At 39.9% G+C, this 18,489-nt stretch overlaps 1 protein-coding gene across 3 annotated transcripts in view; it reads right to left on the reverse strand.

Moving 5' to 3' along the window:
* The window catches only part of slc8a1b (solute carrier family 8 member 1b), a 145,839-nt gene that overhangs the window by 41,961 nt on the left and 85,389 nt on the right, over positions 1 to 18,489 (reverse strand). For all 3 annotated transcript variants that reach the window (XM_088013526.1, XM_088013527.1, XM_088013528.1), the window contains one exon: positions 7,088 to 7,197. In XM_088013526.1, the coding sequence (XP_087869652.1) occupies positions 7,088 to 7,197 (110 nt within the window). The remainder of the gene's footprint in view (positions 1 to 7,087; positions 7,198 to 18,489) is intronic.

Consider the following 18,489-nt stretch of genomic DNA (forward strand, 5'->3'; position numbering starts at 1 on the left):
TCAGTTTTTATATCATTTTAACCTGAATTCGACTGAAAGCTACATTTCGTCTTTATTTACAGTGGTTACCATGAGATGTGTTTATAATATGATGACATTACAGCTCCACTTATGCCGGAACACCATAAATCATTAGTAATGCAGGGTGATAATATTAACTAGATATCGCTGCCATAAAGATAAAACGTTCACGTGCATTGTCTGCTGGTTGGTTTTAATCGTCGCCGAGGAAACGACGTCGCTTTAAGGTAGCCCATAAAATGATCTAATGCTGTTTGCCATTATACATATGGCTATTTGTCCACGTTAATGATCAGTCCCAATATGAAGAAATGCTGGTAAGCACACACACACACACGCACGCACGCGCACACACTCCGGCAGCCTAACAGCGTTGTGTTTCCAATTATTTCATTGTGTTTTGACAACATCTTTATTTGGTACTGTGAATGATGATGATGATGTTTTGCACTAATGCGTAATTAAACTCACACAGATGCTGTTGCATCATCAAATTTCAATATCTGGAGAGAGCATCGCAGTCCATTTTATGGTTTCTCCGATCTAAACCATAACCACAGTTTCCCTGTCGCCTCGTACCATCCCTCAAACTTTAAATGTAAAGCATTTATGTTGCATCGATTCGATTCGCCTTCCCCACAGTGCAATTATAAACACACACAAACACACACACACACACACACGCACACACACACACACACACACACACACACGGGAGAGGACATGTAGAAACGGGGATGATAGAACTAGAACTATTAATATCATGTAACTTTTTTGCAAATTTGTCCAATTCCAGTGTTGGAGATCCAGAGATTCGCAGCTCAGATGATGTTATATAGGCCCCACATGTCACCTAGACGAGACTTTTTCACAACACTCTGAATGACACGATCATGATCTTTACACCCAAATGAAATTCGACGGGGATCTTGCATTTTATTCAGCTTTTATATCCGTTTTTGATTTGATGCGAGACACGATTCTGCACCAGCAGACACGGTAAATCTGGATGTAAACAGAGGCTGAAAATATCAGAAATAATATGACAGAAGTGAGGCGCATCACCTCACAATCCCTTCTGACTGCACAGCCAGACAAACCTCCACACAGTCAGCACTTCACAAAAGGCCGTTGTTATGCAAAAACTATTAGTTATGCTTTCTTTTTATTAGCTTCCTTCGACTTGCTATGGTTTTGTGACAACACGGTTGGCTGCTTAACAAACTTGAAAAGCGATCCATAGATCGTTACTTTAGTACTGATTGTTACTTTAGTAAACTGTGTGCTGCTGTGTGACGTCACCGCAGTTCTTCTGCGCACGCGGTTCGCTCTGGGCTCATAAAACGTTCACGGAGACGTCTGACTGCAGCCGTAATAATTAGTATGAACAACTTGTAATTAAAGCAAATAGAACGGCCCAGTCGAATGATTTCCATCCAATCTGATGATCGCAGAGGCATTTTGTAAAAAAGAAAAGCCAAAAGTCTTTGAATGTTTAAAGCAACTCGTCACTCCAGGGGCCTTGCAGCTTTAACTTTAACAGTTTTATTCGTAAAAAATTTAAACTGTGAGCTTCACAAGAATGCACTACTTTATGTTGGTCTGTCAAAAAATCCCAAATGAAGCAAACTGAAATAAGTGGTTGCCACAAAGCATGCAGAGGCTTGAGGAGTGTTGCACAGAGACATGCAGCGGTCTGCGTTTGATTTCAAAGTTCGCGTTTGCCACTGCATGTTATTGCATGAGGACACGGGGGTCATCGATGTCTGCAGGGCGGATGTGTTCTCAGCTCTTATCCCCCCTCAGCGCTTCTCTATCCTAACGCTCTGCTCTCCCTCACACTGATGACTGACAAAAGGTTCAAAGGCTGCAGTGAACTCTCCTCTGCTTCCTGCTGTTCTGGGGCTACCACACACCCGGTCAAGAACTGGAAATATTCAGCCGCAAAACTTCAAAAACAGGTTTAAGTGAGGTCTGCTGCTATGCCCATAGGAAAAATAAATATATATAAAATAAAACACAAAAAAAAGAAAAAAAAAAAAGAAAAAATACAAACGCTGCGATCACTCTATAAGAATTCACCTACCAGATGCACCAACAAGTTCACATCGGTCTTGGGGAAACTGCTGAAAGGGGCTAGACTGGAAGTTTCTCATAAGTAGAACAAGATGGAACAATAATGAATAAAAAAATGTTTATAGAGAGCTTTATATGAGCATATTTGTAGAAGATTGAGTGGAAAGAAGAAGTCTGGTATAAAAGCGGGGACAGGCAATCTTTACCTTAGCAAAGGATTTGATCGAAACCAAGTAAAGAATCTGGAATTTGCCAAAGGAGAAATAAAAAGAGCCAAAAGCAGAACATTAAAGAAACATCGATGCAAGTATTCATTTCTTTAAAATGTCTCTCTTCTTTTCAAATTTTATAAATACAATTTTAGTTTTAGCTGCAAGGCAAACTCATCCAGATTAAAATGTATAAAATACTTTCCAGTCTTTGCAATCCATCTACTGTATATAAGTTTTGACTTTAGCTTAACTACTGAAATGTACTTCTTAATGATTATTCTAATTTATTGATTTTGGTATCATGATCCCTACACCACTGTTAATGGAGAATGAAACTGGATTTATTTATTTATTTTCCCCCCAGATTTTATGTCTGTAGGGACAATTAACACACATTAATTAATCAACACTTGAGTGTAAGTGTGGGCTGTTTTGTTCCTTTTCTCCAGCTGTCGACTCTGATGGAGGGTACTGTAAAGCTTATTTAAAATTCTCTGATAGGATGTGCCAAGAAAAGTAAAAAATCTAATTTACATCTAGGAGTCTCTTGGTAACGCGCTGAGGGGAGTGAACCGGGAGAACTGGCGCTTTGATCATTGAACAGCAACTAGGGACAGAAAAGAAGATCGAGTCGTTTTACACAACTCACTCGTTTTTGCTGTAAAATGCAAATTTATAGCATGAAGTGAATGTATGTGGTTCAAGGGAAATACTGGTGTTAGGGTTATAAATGGGCAAATGGGCCATTGGCTTTTGTTGGTCAGTAATTTCACAGTGAAAAGCCCTGAATGCAGCATTTTTAGGTAATTTGGAGAATTAATGGTGCATTTACAGCTAAATTATCCAAACTGACTGAAGTTTAACTTCTTCCAAGCACCGCCAACAAAACACTTGACGTCCAGTGGACATCTTATGAACATTTCAGATCAAATGTCCACTTACTCAAAAACAACATGGAAAATAGGCCACAGGTTCTCTCGACATCGCTGTTTAGACTTAATTAGGAAAGTCAGGTTTAGTGGTTGAATTACAGAAATTGAGTTATTTGTCTGTTTGCATTTTTAAATGTACTTCTAATTGTATCAAAATTAGTGAAATGGAAAATCTGCAGAATGTGATTTTTTTTTTTTTTTTTTTTTTGTTAAATTCGGTTAATCGTCGGAATAATTCAATTAACAGCCAGAAATATTGGTCAACTACTCACACGGGATTAAACTAGTCATATACTCAACATATACGAATAAAAAACATTTTAGGGTGGAATACATGAGATATTTTTTACATGGTACGCCCTTTCTTCTAATACCACCCTGTGTAACTGACTATAAACTACATAAAACCACAACTTGGCAAAAAGAAAAAAAAAAAAGATATATTTTTGAAGAAGTCATTTAAATAAATCTATTTAAAAAAATATTTAAATATATTTTTGGCACTAAACATAAACCAAGAAGATCAACTTTTCTTTTCTTTTTTAATTTTAATTTAATTTAAATAAAGATTTTGTTGGCTTGTGTGTACAAATACCCACGTGTGTGTACGCGCGTATGCATGAACAACATGCAACATGCAGCCTGAAACGGTCCAAAGCAATAAAGCTTTATGTGCTGGGCTCATTTAGCACAGAGAACCACATCAGTTCATAAAACAGTCACTAAACACACAAACCCAGTGCAGCCTGAAGATGGCGAGTGTCTGCTCTGTGTGTCCCTGGAGGTGTGTTTGATCTCCTGACTGTGATAATGCGATATGCAGCCTTTGTATTTGATCACTATGCAACCATCGTCGAAGGCTGGTAAACACGCACACACATGCACACACATGCACACACACTGCCATTACCACAATGGCGGCACTGAGCTGTGTGTTAAGTGTGTGAGTGAATCAAACGCAGAGAAAGCTGCTTTTAATCAGGCTGCGCAGAGGAGCTGAGGTGAGATTAATGGCAAAAAAAAAACAAAAAAACCCTTTTAGACGGCAAGAGGAGAACAGTAATGGGCTGATTTAACTTGAACCGACTGGCATGTTGTTGATTTGTAGCAACGTCAGATGGAATTACTTCTGTGACACTGCTAATTATGTCAGAGTTAAGATTCTGGGTGTGCATTTCACGACCATAATGTGACCTCTGATCAATTTTTCTTGTGGTTTCAGAACTGGATTGAACAAACTATGCGCAGTGTCAACCAAACAGAAGTTGAAGAAAGAGTATTGCCCGTTACATCGAGGGGGGTAAGGAGTCATAATCAGAGTCATCTGAACGAGATGAGATTTTAAGCAATGATTTGGGGAAAAGGTCAAGTATTTTTTTGGAGAGGTTACAAACTTCTGGGCTCTAAAGGTGTCGGATGTAAAAGCAACCAGCAGAGAAAACTTAAAGTACTCAATGTCATTTATAAGAGCTCAGACTGGTGGATGGCACTGAAGAGTTACGAGTATATCTCTAGTTGGAAAATATATCTCTAGACTTTATGGCATGAGAGGTTTAGTGCCTAAAAACAACCGGACTTTATTTAATATTACAATTTGAAATTTATTTTCTACAGAAATGTACAATTTTGACTGCTATAACGCATTACCATGTAACTACAAAAACATTTTAGGCTGTTATAAGTTAGTATTAAGATGTTTGAAGTAATTAAATATGTTAGTCTTAAAGCCAGAAATGTATTGATATCTAAGCTAATTTAGCTTTAGATGGCATCTCCAGCATCATTGTATTTCCAAAATGTAAACATTTACAAATTTAACATTTTTTATTTTAGGTCAGCTGTTTAACAACATTGTTCCCATTTTGTCTATTTCTTTTTATGAGTAACATTTAAATTATAAAAGTTCTTTAAATCTGTACTGGTTTGTCAGTGAATTCATAAGTTACATCATAGATAATAGACCTTCACAAGTTTAGATAAAATATTTAAAAAAACATTAAAATAATAACCTCTTGAGAAAATTAGTTGCTCTTGTCTGTCAAGTAGCAAAAGATAAATCAATGAAATGAATGATGTATTTTAGTGTCTTATAGTAAATTAGTCCTTTTGGTTTCAACATGTCCACTTTACTCATGAATGGAGGGAAATGTGGGACCATGTGCTGCCATGGTTACGTGCAAGCCAGAGAGCAGCTCCATTTCAAAGAAAACAGTTGAGAGTCCTTCAGAAACACCCCGGGGAACGTCGAATCATGTCGTCTCTAAAACATTAAAAGAAAGTCAGAATTTTCTTTTTTTTTTTTGAGGTATAATAAAATGACAGGTGATTTAAAATTGTTGTACAGTTCTGTACTTAAAAAAAAACACTCAGCTGTTATGGCACCAGAGTAGTGTTGTAACAGTTAAATTATTAGTACAAATCATAAAGCCAATCACATTATGGCAATGCATTATTAATTAGTCCATGACTCAGAATTAATACATGAATAATGGCACACTGCTTAATGAGTCCTCCTTGCTTACCATCTGTGTAATAGAACTGCTGCATTACTGATGCAAACTACATAGTTCACAGTCGACAGATGAGCTAAGTGCTGTTAGCTCGTAATTGGGCTACTTTTCATGTGAAGGCAGCTTTGCTGTGCTGCTGATGCCGTTCATGGATTTTCGGCTCGATGTTTTTTGTTTGGGTGAATTAATTTAAACGGTGCACCTTCCTGCTTGAAGTTGATAACAGTATGCAACTCCTAATGGTATAACTAAAAATAGCACAGTTAAAAGAAAAGCAACAATTGTCTACTCGAACCATTTTAAAATTACGCAAAATTATTTTGCTTTTGACGACCACTTTTCTAATTCTGATACATCAATTTAAGCAAAAATATAAAACACCAGTGCCTAAGTGTAGCTAAATTTGAGAAGTTTTTAAGTATTTCTCAAAAAATTCTACAGTTTGCCATTCTGCACTTTACAGAGTAATGTGTCTTAGATGGTGAATTAGTTGGGCTGTGTGCCCTGGTAGCAAACTTGCAATTAGCTGCTTGACACGGTCACTGCTTATAGATTACCAACTGAAGTTTAGAAATAGGGTTAAGGGTGATGCTTCTTAATATTCAACATATGACTGGAAATTTCTAATCCACCAAGTTTGCTCGTCTTGTAAAGGGGCAGGAGGAAACAAATACTTTTTTTGCACGGCTGAAGAAGATTTGCACAGTTGTGATAAAAGCATTTTAATCATTATGCCTTGATATTGGTAAGCCTTTCATGTAACAGTTTAAAGTTTGAGTTTCAAGCTTGTGTAGTTGAGTCAACAAGAAAATTCAATTCAAGTTTTTAACCCGAGTCTCAGAAAACATGAAAATCACAAAAAGATGGAAACCAAGCCTGTATGTGGCTGATTATGGCTCCATTTTATGGCCTCTATGGTATACATAGTACTGGTACTGAAATCTGATGACTTGCGACAAATTTTGTGTCAATCAGTGCCACCTGCATTTAGGCAAAAACCTTCAGATTATGCGGTAAATTATAAAACTACCAGTACATTTTTCCCCTACCACCACATTTCTCTTGTGGAAAAGTGAGTTCTTGGGTTTTGGTGAAGTAGGCTTACTTACCTACTGACAATAACACTGTTTTTTGTTTAATTCAATTGTAATCAAACTAAAGCTCAACTCAAAGCAAAATGTCAACTGAGACAATGACATGCTGCATAGGAAAGACATAACATAACCACAAACCATGCACTACAATCTGGGAATTGCCCCGCTGTTCCAAGTTTTGGAAACGAGGGAAGTTTAAGTGAGAGTCAAAGTGTATGATCGATGCTGATTGGCCGTCACACCTGTCTGCTCCTTCCTGTTGCGTCTCCACTCAGGGGTTTCGAGCACAATGAAGAAGGAGGATTCCTTACTGTACTCCTCCCGGTCTAAGATTCTAACGGTTATGGTCTTCCTGTATGGGACAACACACGTACACACAAACACATACAGAAGGAAGGTGGTAAATGCATGCATGAAAGACAAAAAAAAAAAAAAAACTCAAAGAAAAAACCAACAAACAATAAAAATGGCATGACAAGGTATGCAAGTTAAAACACATATAAAACGATTGCAAAAAACCCCCAAAAAAACTAGGTGGTAGATGTGGTGAGATGAGGTGACCCCGCAGTCGGCTGCATGCTCCCCCCGGACGCATCAGGAGGAGAATAAAACCGAGAGTCAGATCAGTCAAAGCTACGTCTCCTCCTGTGGAGTTTCCGTGTTAACAGCATGCAGCCGCTGCGGTACGGCGGACGCTCTGGAGCTTCGCGTGGTCGGCTTTCGGGATCGGTCAGGCGGCTCACCCTCTTCTTGACCTTTGGCGTCGTTGCTCTCCACCAGGCGAGGCTCTCCGATCTCAATGTAGAAGGCTTTGTTCTTCTCGTACTCCTCGTCATCAATTATTTTCACCTTGATGGTTTTACTGAAAGGCCGGGAGGGAAGGCAGAGGGGAGAAGGAAGGAGGAGAAGAAGAAGAACAAGGAGAAGAAGGCAGAACAGTGAGGACAGGACAAGCCAGAAACTGGAAGAAGAAGCAGCAGGAAATAAATAAAAAATAAAAAATAAAAAAAGCCACATTCCCCACAGGCTCCCATCAGGAAACAGACGGATTATTTATTGCCTCTTTCATCTTTGATGCATTTAAATTAGCTCAAATCAGTACAAACCAGATGGATCTTGTGAAAGCCACTCTGTGCTCAGCAAACATCCTAATCAGTCTCCATTCGACTTTAAACTCAAAGTAGATACCGAGCCCATTTGTTAGCATCAAATACATAAACGCTAAAGACCTGTGGAAGTGGTGCATGAAGTATACAAACATGTTTTTTTTTTTTAAATTGAAGTTTGGGATTTGCAGACTTACATGACAAGTTGACATCAATCAGACGCAACATTACAACTATTCAGCTGCAGAGTTCCTAACACCAAATACGCCATCATCAACGTTGTTAGTTTCACGTGTTTTCATGAAATCAACACCTCTCTCACCTACCAAGACGGATAGCGGTGCATATTTAGTTCAAATATGATCCACATTTGTAATCCTCCTCTGACCCACATACATTCAGTCCAAAGTAATGATGTTGGCGCAAGGCAAGTCTGGCTGCCGAGAGTCAGCTGCAGGTCCAGACATGCTGGACCTGTTCATCAATTATCAGAGTAGTACGCACTGTCCCAGTTTATTTCTGATGCCGAACCAAAATATTAGAACGATACATGTATAGAACGAGTCCTTCAGTAAACACAAGAGGCTGGGATCAGGTAGACGGATCTTGCAAAGTCTCCATCACTCAAGAGCAAAACAAACAAAATCCTTGATGGGAATCATTAAATCTTTCCCTGAAATCTTGTCTGATCTCAGTTTGTCTGTAACTGCAGCAAAATGTTTTGGTTTGAGATGATAAGTCAGGCTTTGGTCACAGGTCAACTTGCACACACAGTAGTCCTTTCCAGCATCTCATCAGATTGTTTGAGGCTAAACCGAACCCCCAGCAGGTCAAGAGAAGCAGGTCCGTCGTCTGTTGCGGTTGTGCGTCAGATTTAAAGGCATACCAAAAAACCCATGAATACAAAGGTTCCTACTGGAACTATTGTAAATCTATGTAATGTGTTTTAAAAATGCAGCCATAGTTTAAATGATTGATGAAGCATCTGAATAAAATGTAAACAAACTGAATTTACATTGCGCCTTTCCAGTCAAGCTGACCGCTCAAAGCACTTTATGCTACACCGATACAGAAATATTGAAATTATATTTGGTCAATATAAACTGATCACATACCAATCAAACAGATAGGAGCACCTCTTGAAACCAGCGTTCCTCTGCACTCTGTTGGGAATGTAAGCTCAGATTTCCACTTTCAGTCGCCCATCGCACAGACATGATTATATCAAAACTTGTGATACACAGTCGTGACTTTGTCCTGCTGTTCTCCCTCACCTATTCGATGGGATATTTAAAAAAAATAACCACAACAACAAACCTGACTGTGAAATGCAACAGTAATGTGTGAATGTGAGAAATCAAGGATATAATTTCTCTGAAGCCGTTGTTTTTATTGTATCTGTTCAACTCCTCTCAGTGAGGTGTGTGGAACTGAGCGCCTTCGTTGTTGCAGTTGGCCTCCGTCATCTTCGACTGTATATTTCGTGCTCCGTGTGTGAAACGAGTGCCTGCAGACATGGCTGTTTATCTTGAGTTTTCAGTCCGGAACAAAACCCTCGGTTTGGTTTGATCCAAATCCACTACAGGCAATGACAAAAAGGCAGCAGAGAGAAAACTCATAATCTGGCCCATAGGGCAGGAAATGGGAACACACACACCCCGTGTGAGCGTCATCTCTGATCACAGATCTGGAGCCCGTGTTGAACACTCCATGAAAAAAAAAACAAAAAAAAAAAAAAAAAAACCTTGCATGAGCGCCAAGCAGCTCGGACACACGCGACCCCTTCAGGCAGAAAGGGACACATGCAAACACAGCCGACTCCAACGACGAGACAACGATGCCTACATCATCGATTATGAACGTTTATTCAAAAATAGCTCGACTCCACTTGTTTTTCTGACCGAACACAGTGGTGTTCATTCATCCAATTTTATGCATCACATGTCAAATCAACTGCGTCACTCTAACGCTGTAAAAAAATAAAAATATTCTAATGCCACAGGCAAATACAAAGAGAGGCAACAGAGTTTAGCTTATTGCATTAGAGGGATAAATGCGCCTAGCTTTGTCTCTGAGCAGCAGATGGAGAGCAGATTTACCCTTCTGCTGCAGAGAATCCCATGTCCGCCAGGCCGGCACTGAAGAAGTGATGGAGTCAACTTCTCCTCTGCCACAAGGTGGAGCCTTTGAGAAATTTACTGACTGCTGATTAAATGGAAATGCTCAGGATGTCATGACTGAGAAACCTCACAGTTGCCTCCGTCAGGAGTAAAACATAACCACCGGTGCGACTTTTACCTCTTACATGTATTTGTAAGATCACGATCTTGAATTCAAACAAATAAAACTGACAAGTACATCATGACAGAAGCAACAAAATGTCTTCATAGAAGTGATTTTTGCCTTTATTTTAGCAGGACGGATCTGAACAGGGAGAAGACCAAAGATAACATCTTGATAACGCCGACCAGAGAGGGACTCGGAGGATCAACATGAGAAAACAGCTTTGAGTTGGGTTTGCCTCCTGAAGAAAACCCATTTCAACCAAACTGGCGACGTAGTAAATGTTTTGTGTGATTAATCTAATGTTTCAGAGCCTGTGTTTTGTTTCCAAAAACAAATCCTGAACCACTCATTGAGGAGACAGGGTGAAACACCTGAGTTGATGCCCAGATTTCCATAAAATGCCCCAGAAAACTATACACACCTACTAATGGGCTACTAAAAAAAAAAAAAAAACACACACACAAACACCACACTTTTCAACTTTTCTTTTGTAAAGAACTGCACTACTTTGAGTTGTCTACCACAAAACACCCCAAAAAACATAGTAATAAAGTTTGAGGTAGCAACATGAAAATGTGTAAAAAACTGTCCAAACATGTGCTTTAATAAGCCGACGCTGCATAAAGGGTTAGGGCAACGGGGTGTGACGGGATTACTTTTGTGCGTTATGTTCAAAATAAATTAATTAAATGTGGAAAAATATGAGCTAAAGGACCAACCGAATGTAAAATACACAAGTTTTGAACGTTTTTTTTCCCCCTCTAAATATTTGCTGCCTGAGTGAGCTCACACAGGAGAGCATCCTTAGTTGTCAAAAGCATCAACCACACCTGCAACCTCAGAGTCAGATTTGTCCCCACAAGGATACAAACACAGCGGCGCTCTCAGACGGAGGTGGTATCACACTTGCATGGCGGCGTTCGCACATTTTTAACACTAGCTTGCCTTCACGCCTCCACTAAAGGAATTTTGGCTGCAGGAATCCAAATATGCACACAGCCACACACAAGTTACTCTAGGGATCGCGATGTGTGTATATCCGTCTTTCCGCAGAGATGCCCTCCATCTGACTTTGCTAAAAAGCAGGAAGAAAAAAAAAACAAAAAAAAAAACAAACAATCTGAGCAGCTGTGACAGATCTCCACTCCAGTGCTTCTCTCATCGGATGCATCTCCTCCCATTTGCTCTCCCTCCACTTCTTCTGCCTGATCCTTCATACGTGAAGATTTTGGTCAGTGTTTGGAAAGCACTTCTCCAACGCTTACAACGGAGAAAGCGCCCAGAAAACCATCCAGACAAATATTAGATTTTTTAAGATACGCAGCCAGAAGATTGCGCTCCACACACACACACACACACACACGCACACACACACACACGCACACATACACACACACACACACACACGCACACACACACACACACGCAGTCGTGTAAAACTACAAATGCCAACTCTGTCAGCAGGAGATGAGATTGGACAAAAATACAATTTCCCTGCATCTGTTGTTTTTCTCCACCTCTTGATTCGCTCCATCGACTTTTGTGTCCACGTACTTTTCCAAGCTCGCCTTATAAGGAACTAAAGGATTCTCCGATTGCTGTTGTTGCAAAATGGATACCAAGTGCCTTCTGTTTCTGTTGCAAGACAGAGTATATGTTTTGTGACATATTTAAAATACAACACTAGTTTCTGCTGACACGGATGCTATCGTTTCAGAATTCTCTTTCCAGCTGGAGGTACGCAAATGTGACAATTTTCTGAAACAGAACAATGTTTGTGTATCATTTTCCGTTTACCACAGAAAAATATTCAGTTTCCTTTAGAAATGACAAACTGGGCGTCGAGAGGATGCTAACCGGAAAATGCCTGCACTGTAAGTAACCATGTTTTCCCCCACAGCAGATGCGTTTCACTTTGCCTCCGTATCTCACTTCCTGTTTCTCTCATGACATTCCTGTCAAATTGCTGCATATGCCAGAACAACATCGACCTCAGGTCTATCTTGGTCGTAGAGAATCGCAATCGGTCCGCAAGGCTCAATTGACTTTAACATGTTCCAATTGCTGCGTACATTTTCAATCAGAACAGATGCTAAAGCGACTCTGGACCCAAAGTCTCCTGTGGGCAGCGGCGCCACTGGTCCCCTTCTCCAACTCTGCTTAACTAGTATGGAAAGAACGCAGAGTCCTCCAGGAACCACATGTCTCCTTTTTCTTCACAGTGCAAATATAAATCATCTTTTCATTGTTTTCCAGCCTGCTCTATGAGTTTATAGTTTTGTTTTTGAAAAATAAATAAATCTGACCAGCTCCTTAGTAAGAGATTTGGGAACCGAGTCACAGTTTCATCTTATTTTGTTTTCTTTGCACTCCCTGAGCCCCTCCTTTTCCAGCAGCTCTACAGATGTGTGGTTTTACAGGACAATGCTTCTCATGTGCTTTCAATCAAAAAGCGAAAGATTAAATCATTTTTAGAAGTGGTAAAGATGCAGCTTTTACAGTTTCAGGTTATATTTAAGTCCCGATCTTATGTGGACTACAACCCACTAAAAGTAATGAGACTTAAGTGTTTCATTTTTAAATTTAATCAAAGTATAATCTGAATCACTCTGCAGAACAGATAGTGCTCCAAAGAGCTTCCCTTCTGCTGTGGTCCATATTTAATTCTAATAGGAAACTGTCTCTGGCATTAAACACAGATGGACAGACAGGAAGTCATGAAGCACAGCAGGCAGCAGCGCGGGTAACTCCCCTCCTTTAGGCGACCGGCCTTGACGTATTTGGATCGGAAAATTGGACTTTGGGAATCACCGTTTTATTTTTATGTTAAGAAAACATGTGTGTCCGTGTGTGTGTGCGTGTGTGTGTGTGCTCAGATGGTATACGAGATCATTTTCGGACAAAAACCCAACTGATTAAAACCCCGTCGCTCCAGATCCCTCGCAGCAATGACATTTATATAACTACAGCCAACGTGCGGGCATATTCTTTTATGTATGCATTTGCATAAATAGCTGCCGTCCACACTGCTTACAAATGTGGGCGTTATCTGTCCATTTGTGTAAACAACTGGCCTTTGAAGCTCGAACGTGTTTGTTTGTGCGGAGCAGATTGCTGGTGGGTTGAATTCAGTCAGACTAAACAAAACACGGGGAACATGTACATGTTATGTCACCGTGGCTGCAGGAACGAAGCGTCCCCACGGGCGCCTGTTCCTATGGAAAGCTCACCGAAGAGCCTCTGAACAAACATTCAATAAAACGAAAGCCACATTATGATTTAAAAATAAAATAATAATAATAAAATAAAAAAAAAATTAAAGTAACGGTCAAGCTGTAGGCTTTGCACAGTTTTACACGAGAGAGCAACAAGTGTACGTGTGTGGCTTTATTACACGCCGGCTTTTATACAGCTAAGACGATAATGATGCTAACCAGAGCTGGAAACCACAGCAATAGATGAGCAGCACTCAGCCAGACGTCCGCTAATAAGATCCATTCTGCTCGCTAACAGGCCTACAAATAATACTGACTTCAATACGGCTGGAGGAAACCAGAAATGCCAAGAGTTTCTGCAGCAGGAGCAGCTGCTGCTGGATCCCTGTGGTCCACGGAGATTAAAGGCTATATTTCAGTGAGCCCTGTGGCTTTGGTTATGACTAATAGTTTAAGAAAAAAATGTTTATTCTTTTCAGTGTCAGGATACTTGCTTCCAATGACATCTTTCGTCATTTATTTCGTTTGGGGAATCGGTGAAGTTCGATGATCTGACGTTTGCAATAATTCAATCCAGTGAAATGGCAAACCGCTTAGGACCAACCAAATGAATACTTTGACATATTCCAACCGCTAATTTGTTTATATTTCAGTATTTAAATGCACAGCATCTTGCTTCATTTTATTGTAAGCCTGTATTTTGCTGTGGTGAAAATATAGCTCACATTTATTAGCCCTGCTGGTGGAAAATATGTGAGGAAATCCTTAGTTTATTTAAATATATAACTTCTTTTATTTTTAAATATAATCATACACTTAAATATCTAAAAAAAGGTTTCAAAAGGATGTTAAGATATTGATCAAATGAATTGGTAATGGATATAAATATGGGCCAACAGAGGATATTTTCTCTCTTCTCCCATTCTTCAAAATGCGAAAGACAAGAAGTCAGCAGCGTTTTGATTTCTACAAGGCAGGAATTTGCAGCAAGAAACAACTCATACTGATATTTACCACTATTACTTAAAAAAATAAATAAACGAGTCCCACGTTTTATTGGTTCATGATCAGAGGGTCAGCTTATGAAGAATATGTCCATTAATCCATTCATACCAGCTTAATGTGTGTTCACACAGATCATTTAACCTTATTTGGAGTGAATACTGATTGTTCCTCTCCAAAATACATTCAGCAACAAACTAATAAAATTGGGCAGGATATAAGTGGAATAATGCCGCTTTCAGAGGTACGTCTCTGGATGAATCCATTACAGAAAAACGTTCCGTAATCCGCTCCAGTTCCACAAGAGAAACTTTTCAAATCTTCTCGGCCCGGGTTAAAAGTTTGGCGAGGAGCAACGGCGACTTGTTTTCCCTGCTCAGAGACACTTCATCAGTTTGAAACAGAGCAGGCCTCTGAACAACAATGTTTACCGTGAAAGTCATTTTTATGCGACAGCGATACACAAATCAGCGGACAAAAGCACAAACAGCAGCCACTCTATTGGCTTGTCACCGGTGAAAGCGTGTGTGTACGTAGCTGTGCCTAACAGTTTATCTGTTGGTGTGTGTTTGGATCAGATTAAGCCATTTCCTATCATCATAGGGAGTTTCCCCCCCTCTGCCTGTACCCTCCACTCGTCTTCTCACAGACTTTCTCCACATTGTGCCTGGCTCTCCCCCATCATTCCTATCTGCAGTGTAGCTTGTTAACCAAATAAGGAGTTTGGAAAATCCATGGGACTCCCTCGCAGACACACAGACAGCCTTTACACAGGAAATGTCTTTGGGGAGCTTGTAAATTTGATTGAAAAAACACAAATGAGTGCGTGGTGCTCGAATTTAGAGAGGAATAAAAAGAATATATATTTAAAAAAAAAGAAATGGGATGTATTCTTGGAGACGTGGAAGTCTGTTCCTGTAATGAACATCACTGCATTTAAGGGTAAAAAACCCCAAAACAAAACATATGTATATACACAAGCCTGCAAACTCTTAAGATAAGCAATTGAGGACTTTACCTTAAATAGAGCTCCACTCCAGAGGCGTGTTCAAATACGACAGTGTAGTAAAACAGCCTCGAGCTGTTTTTAAGTTTCAACTGAGGGTTTTTTCCTCTATGGACTTATTAATGCTGACTTCATCATAAAACACTAGTCAAGTTCATACAGGGACAAAATGTACAAACTTCTGGTCATTAGAGAACGCTGGCAGAGCTTAGTGAAGAGGAGGTGGAACCATGAGGGCAAAAACAAAAATGGCTGGAAAAACAAACATGCGACTCCTATTAAATATGTACCAATCAAACCTCTGCATAACGAGATGGGACCGAGTGTGTGGATGTGTGTGCCTGTGTGTGTGACGGAGAGAAACAAGCTATAGAGAAGAAGCTATATGAATGCTAATCAGCTGATGCTGCCAGAGCAGCTGCACTGCTCCTCCAATATTTCCAGGCCATTTATGAGATTTCAGATGCATGATGGGAGCAGAGCACACAGAGAGTGACACAGTCAAGTGGGCTGATTAGCCTATGGAGCCATGAGCCATGATGGAAGCAGAGAAAACACCTCGTTGCTACTCGCCGTGCCTCGATACGAAGCGCCGTTTCCAGAAAAGGTTACGCAACGGTCCGTCAGAGCTGATGGATTCTTCTTCTGTCACTTTTATTTGAACTTTTCTTAGTTCATATTTAAAAGTGCAAAACTTGTTTTTTTTTTCCCTCCTCAAAACCAACAATCACATGAAAACACCACTCTTTCCCCTGCCAAGTATAAACATGGGTTTGTCAAGTAGACTGTGCAGGTTGGCAACGGAACTACAAAGAAAAAAGTCAATTTAGCTCGATAAACTTTTATGCAAGCGGTTTAATCGGCATTTAGACGCCTCAGATACGTCAAACAAGCTATTTTCTTCCCGTTACATAAACCAGAAGAAGCGCATTTGTTCTGCTTTGCCACAGCTGCCTTCTAAATCTGGATCTTCTCATTCACTTGTATCCAAAGCAGATATGTCCACATAATTATTTTCTGTCTAGATGTCATTCAGAAGCTTATTCCTCCGCCTACATTGACCGCCTCCATTTGAGTTATGTTTAGCATTTTGCTTCTCACAAACAGCCACTTCCTCCACTTTAGAAACAACAAGATACACAAGGAGCACTCAGGAGACCCGCACGGGGGAATCGCACAGGAGAAACGTGGCCCAATAAGGAGAAAGTTGTTGTTCTACCATTCAAAGTATGATGAATCTATTCCTTTTCACAGATGGGGAGCACTGAGATGGGATGGGGTTTGCAACCAGACTAACTTCTTCCATCCCTACATGCTTCTTCAGCAATGGGAAAGTTCAGAATGGGCATCCTTACTGGTCTGTAGCTACGACCCCCAATAGGGAACAAATTGCAATGCACTGAGCAATTTGGCACTTCTTCTATATATCAAAACAGATACACATGCATCAACGAGCCTTCAATGCTCATAACCTTGATGCTAATCGGTGATTTGGATCACTTGAGAGATACGGACCACAGCAGACTGGGAATGCCCCATATGAGCTGGAGTTTGGGGGATTGTTTGTCCACTTGTCTCGGCATCATAAATTGACCTTTGTCCCACTCATTTTGATCCCAACACTTGCCCGTTTTCACCCCGTTTCTACCACATCAAAGTTGACAGGAAAATATTTACTTGTTGCCAAATACATCCCACCCTCCAACAAGTGTTATTGTAAGATTGATATTTTCCACTTCACCCTCCAGTGGTCATAATGTTATGTCTGTGTAAAAATAGTGTAAAACCTACAGTACCAGAACATGTACCAATAATTTGTAAGCACTGTGGGAATACAGCAACTGGCTAACTCTTAGCTGCTAAAGTTCCTATCGGTGCTAAATTAAAGAGCTACTTAAAACTTTATCACAGAGTCTGGACTTTATTTTTTATCACCAATTCTAAACTACATACAATAATATGCACCAATATTATTTTATTGGAGAAAGAATGAAATGTCCTTAGCATTTCTTGACTTTAGGAGCTGCTACAAATTAGACTAGCATAAAACAGCAATATGCTAACATGCATATTATACAAGGGTTACAGATTCTTTGAAAAACAGTCGACGTTCAGTCGAGCTTTTACTGTATTTCCCAAAAGTTTTCTGAACTTTTTTTGTTCTTCTGAACTACCATTATGTAACATCTCAAACTGGTCATCTAGTTTTACCTCCAGAGTTTTGTGATATAAAAACTAAAATCTGCACCACCTGCCTTCCACCGACTAGACAAAGGAAGAGTTTTATCTCATAAAACTACGAGGTGCCGTTTCCAAGCGTGCCCACTTGCTCCGGTTTTTTTTACACCGGAGACACCAGTGTCATGCTGATCCTGGCACATATGCCTCTTGGTATTAACAGTTGCTAAACTGCATAATTAGTTTTTACACTTTTTTTAGTAAACAGGACCCTTTCTTCCCCTGTGTATTTTCAGCCCGAGCCAGTGCCTAACCCCATGGCAGGAACAATGAACGGACAATTTCCACTACATTTCCTCCAAAAAAAAAATTGCAGTCTACGTCTTTCTGTTCATTTAAGTTAAAAAGGGAGATTACATCTCTACCCGTTCTTGCTATCAAGATTTACTCCATTTGATCTCTCGCGCGTTTAAACGGCAAGAGTCCGTTCCGCCCCATAATCTTTATTTGGCTCATTTTTACCCTCATTTAGCCTCATCACTTCTTTTTGATGCATGCGCCCCCGTTTGCCAACTTCCCCCATTCCCCCTTCTGTTTTCTTTGATTACATGCTCAAATGCTTTGCAAGTCAGCAGTAAAAGCAATGTACTCAAGAAAACCCAGGTAAAGAACCTTTAAAACGTAAATGCAGCCAGCTGGTAGAACAAGCGTCGAAAGTGTAACAGATTGCTTTTATGTTTCTTATGACAAGTAGGGAAATGACATTCTGCAACTGGAAAAAAACAATGATGAGAATCCTCAGGCATATTTCTTTACAGCAGAATTTAGAATTTACTTTTCACATCTTCAAC

This window comes from Poecilia mexicana, unplaced genomic scaffold, assembly GCF_051168715.1.
Source record: "Poecilia mexicana isolate PSO_F unplaced genomic scaffold, ASM5116871v1 scaffold_15, whole genome shotgun sequence".
Classification (NCBI taxonomy): Eukaryota; Metazoa; Chordata; class Actinopteri; order Cyprinodontiformes; family Poeciliidae; genus Poecilia; species Poecilia mexicana.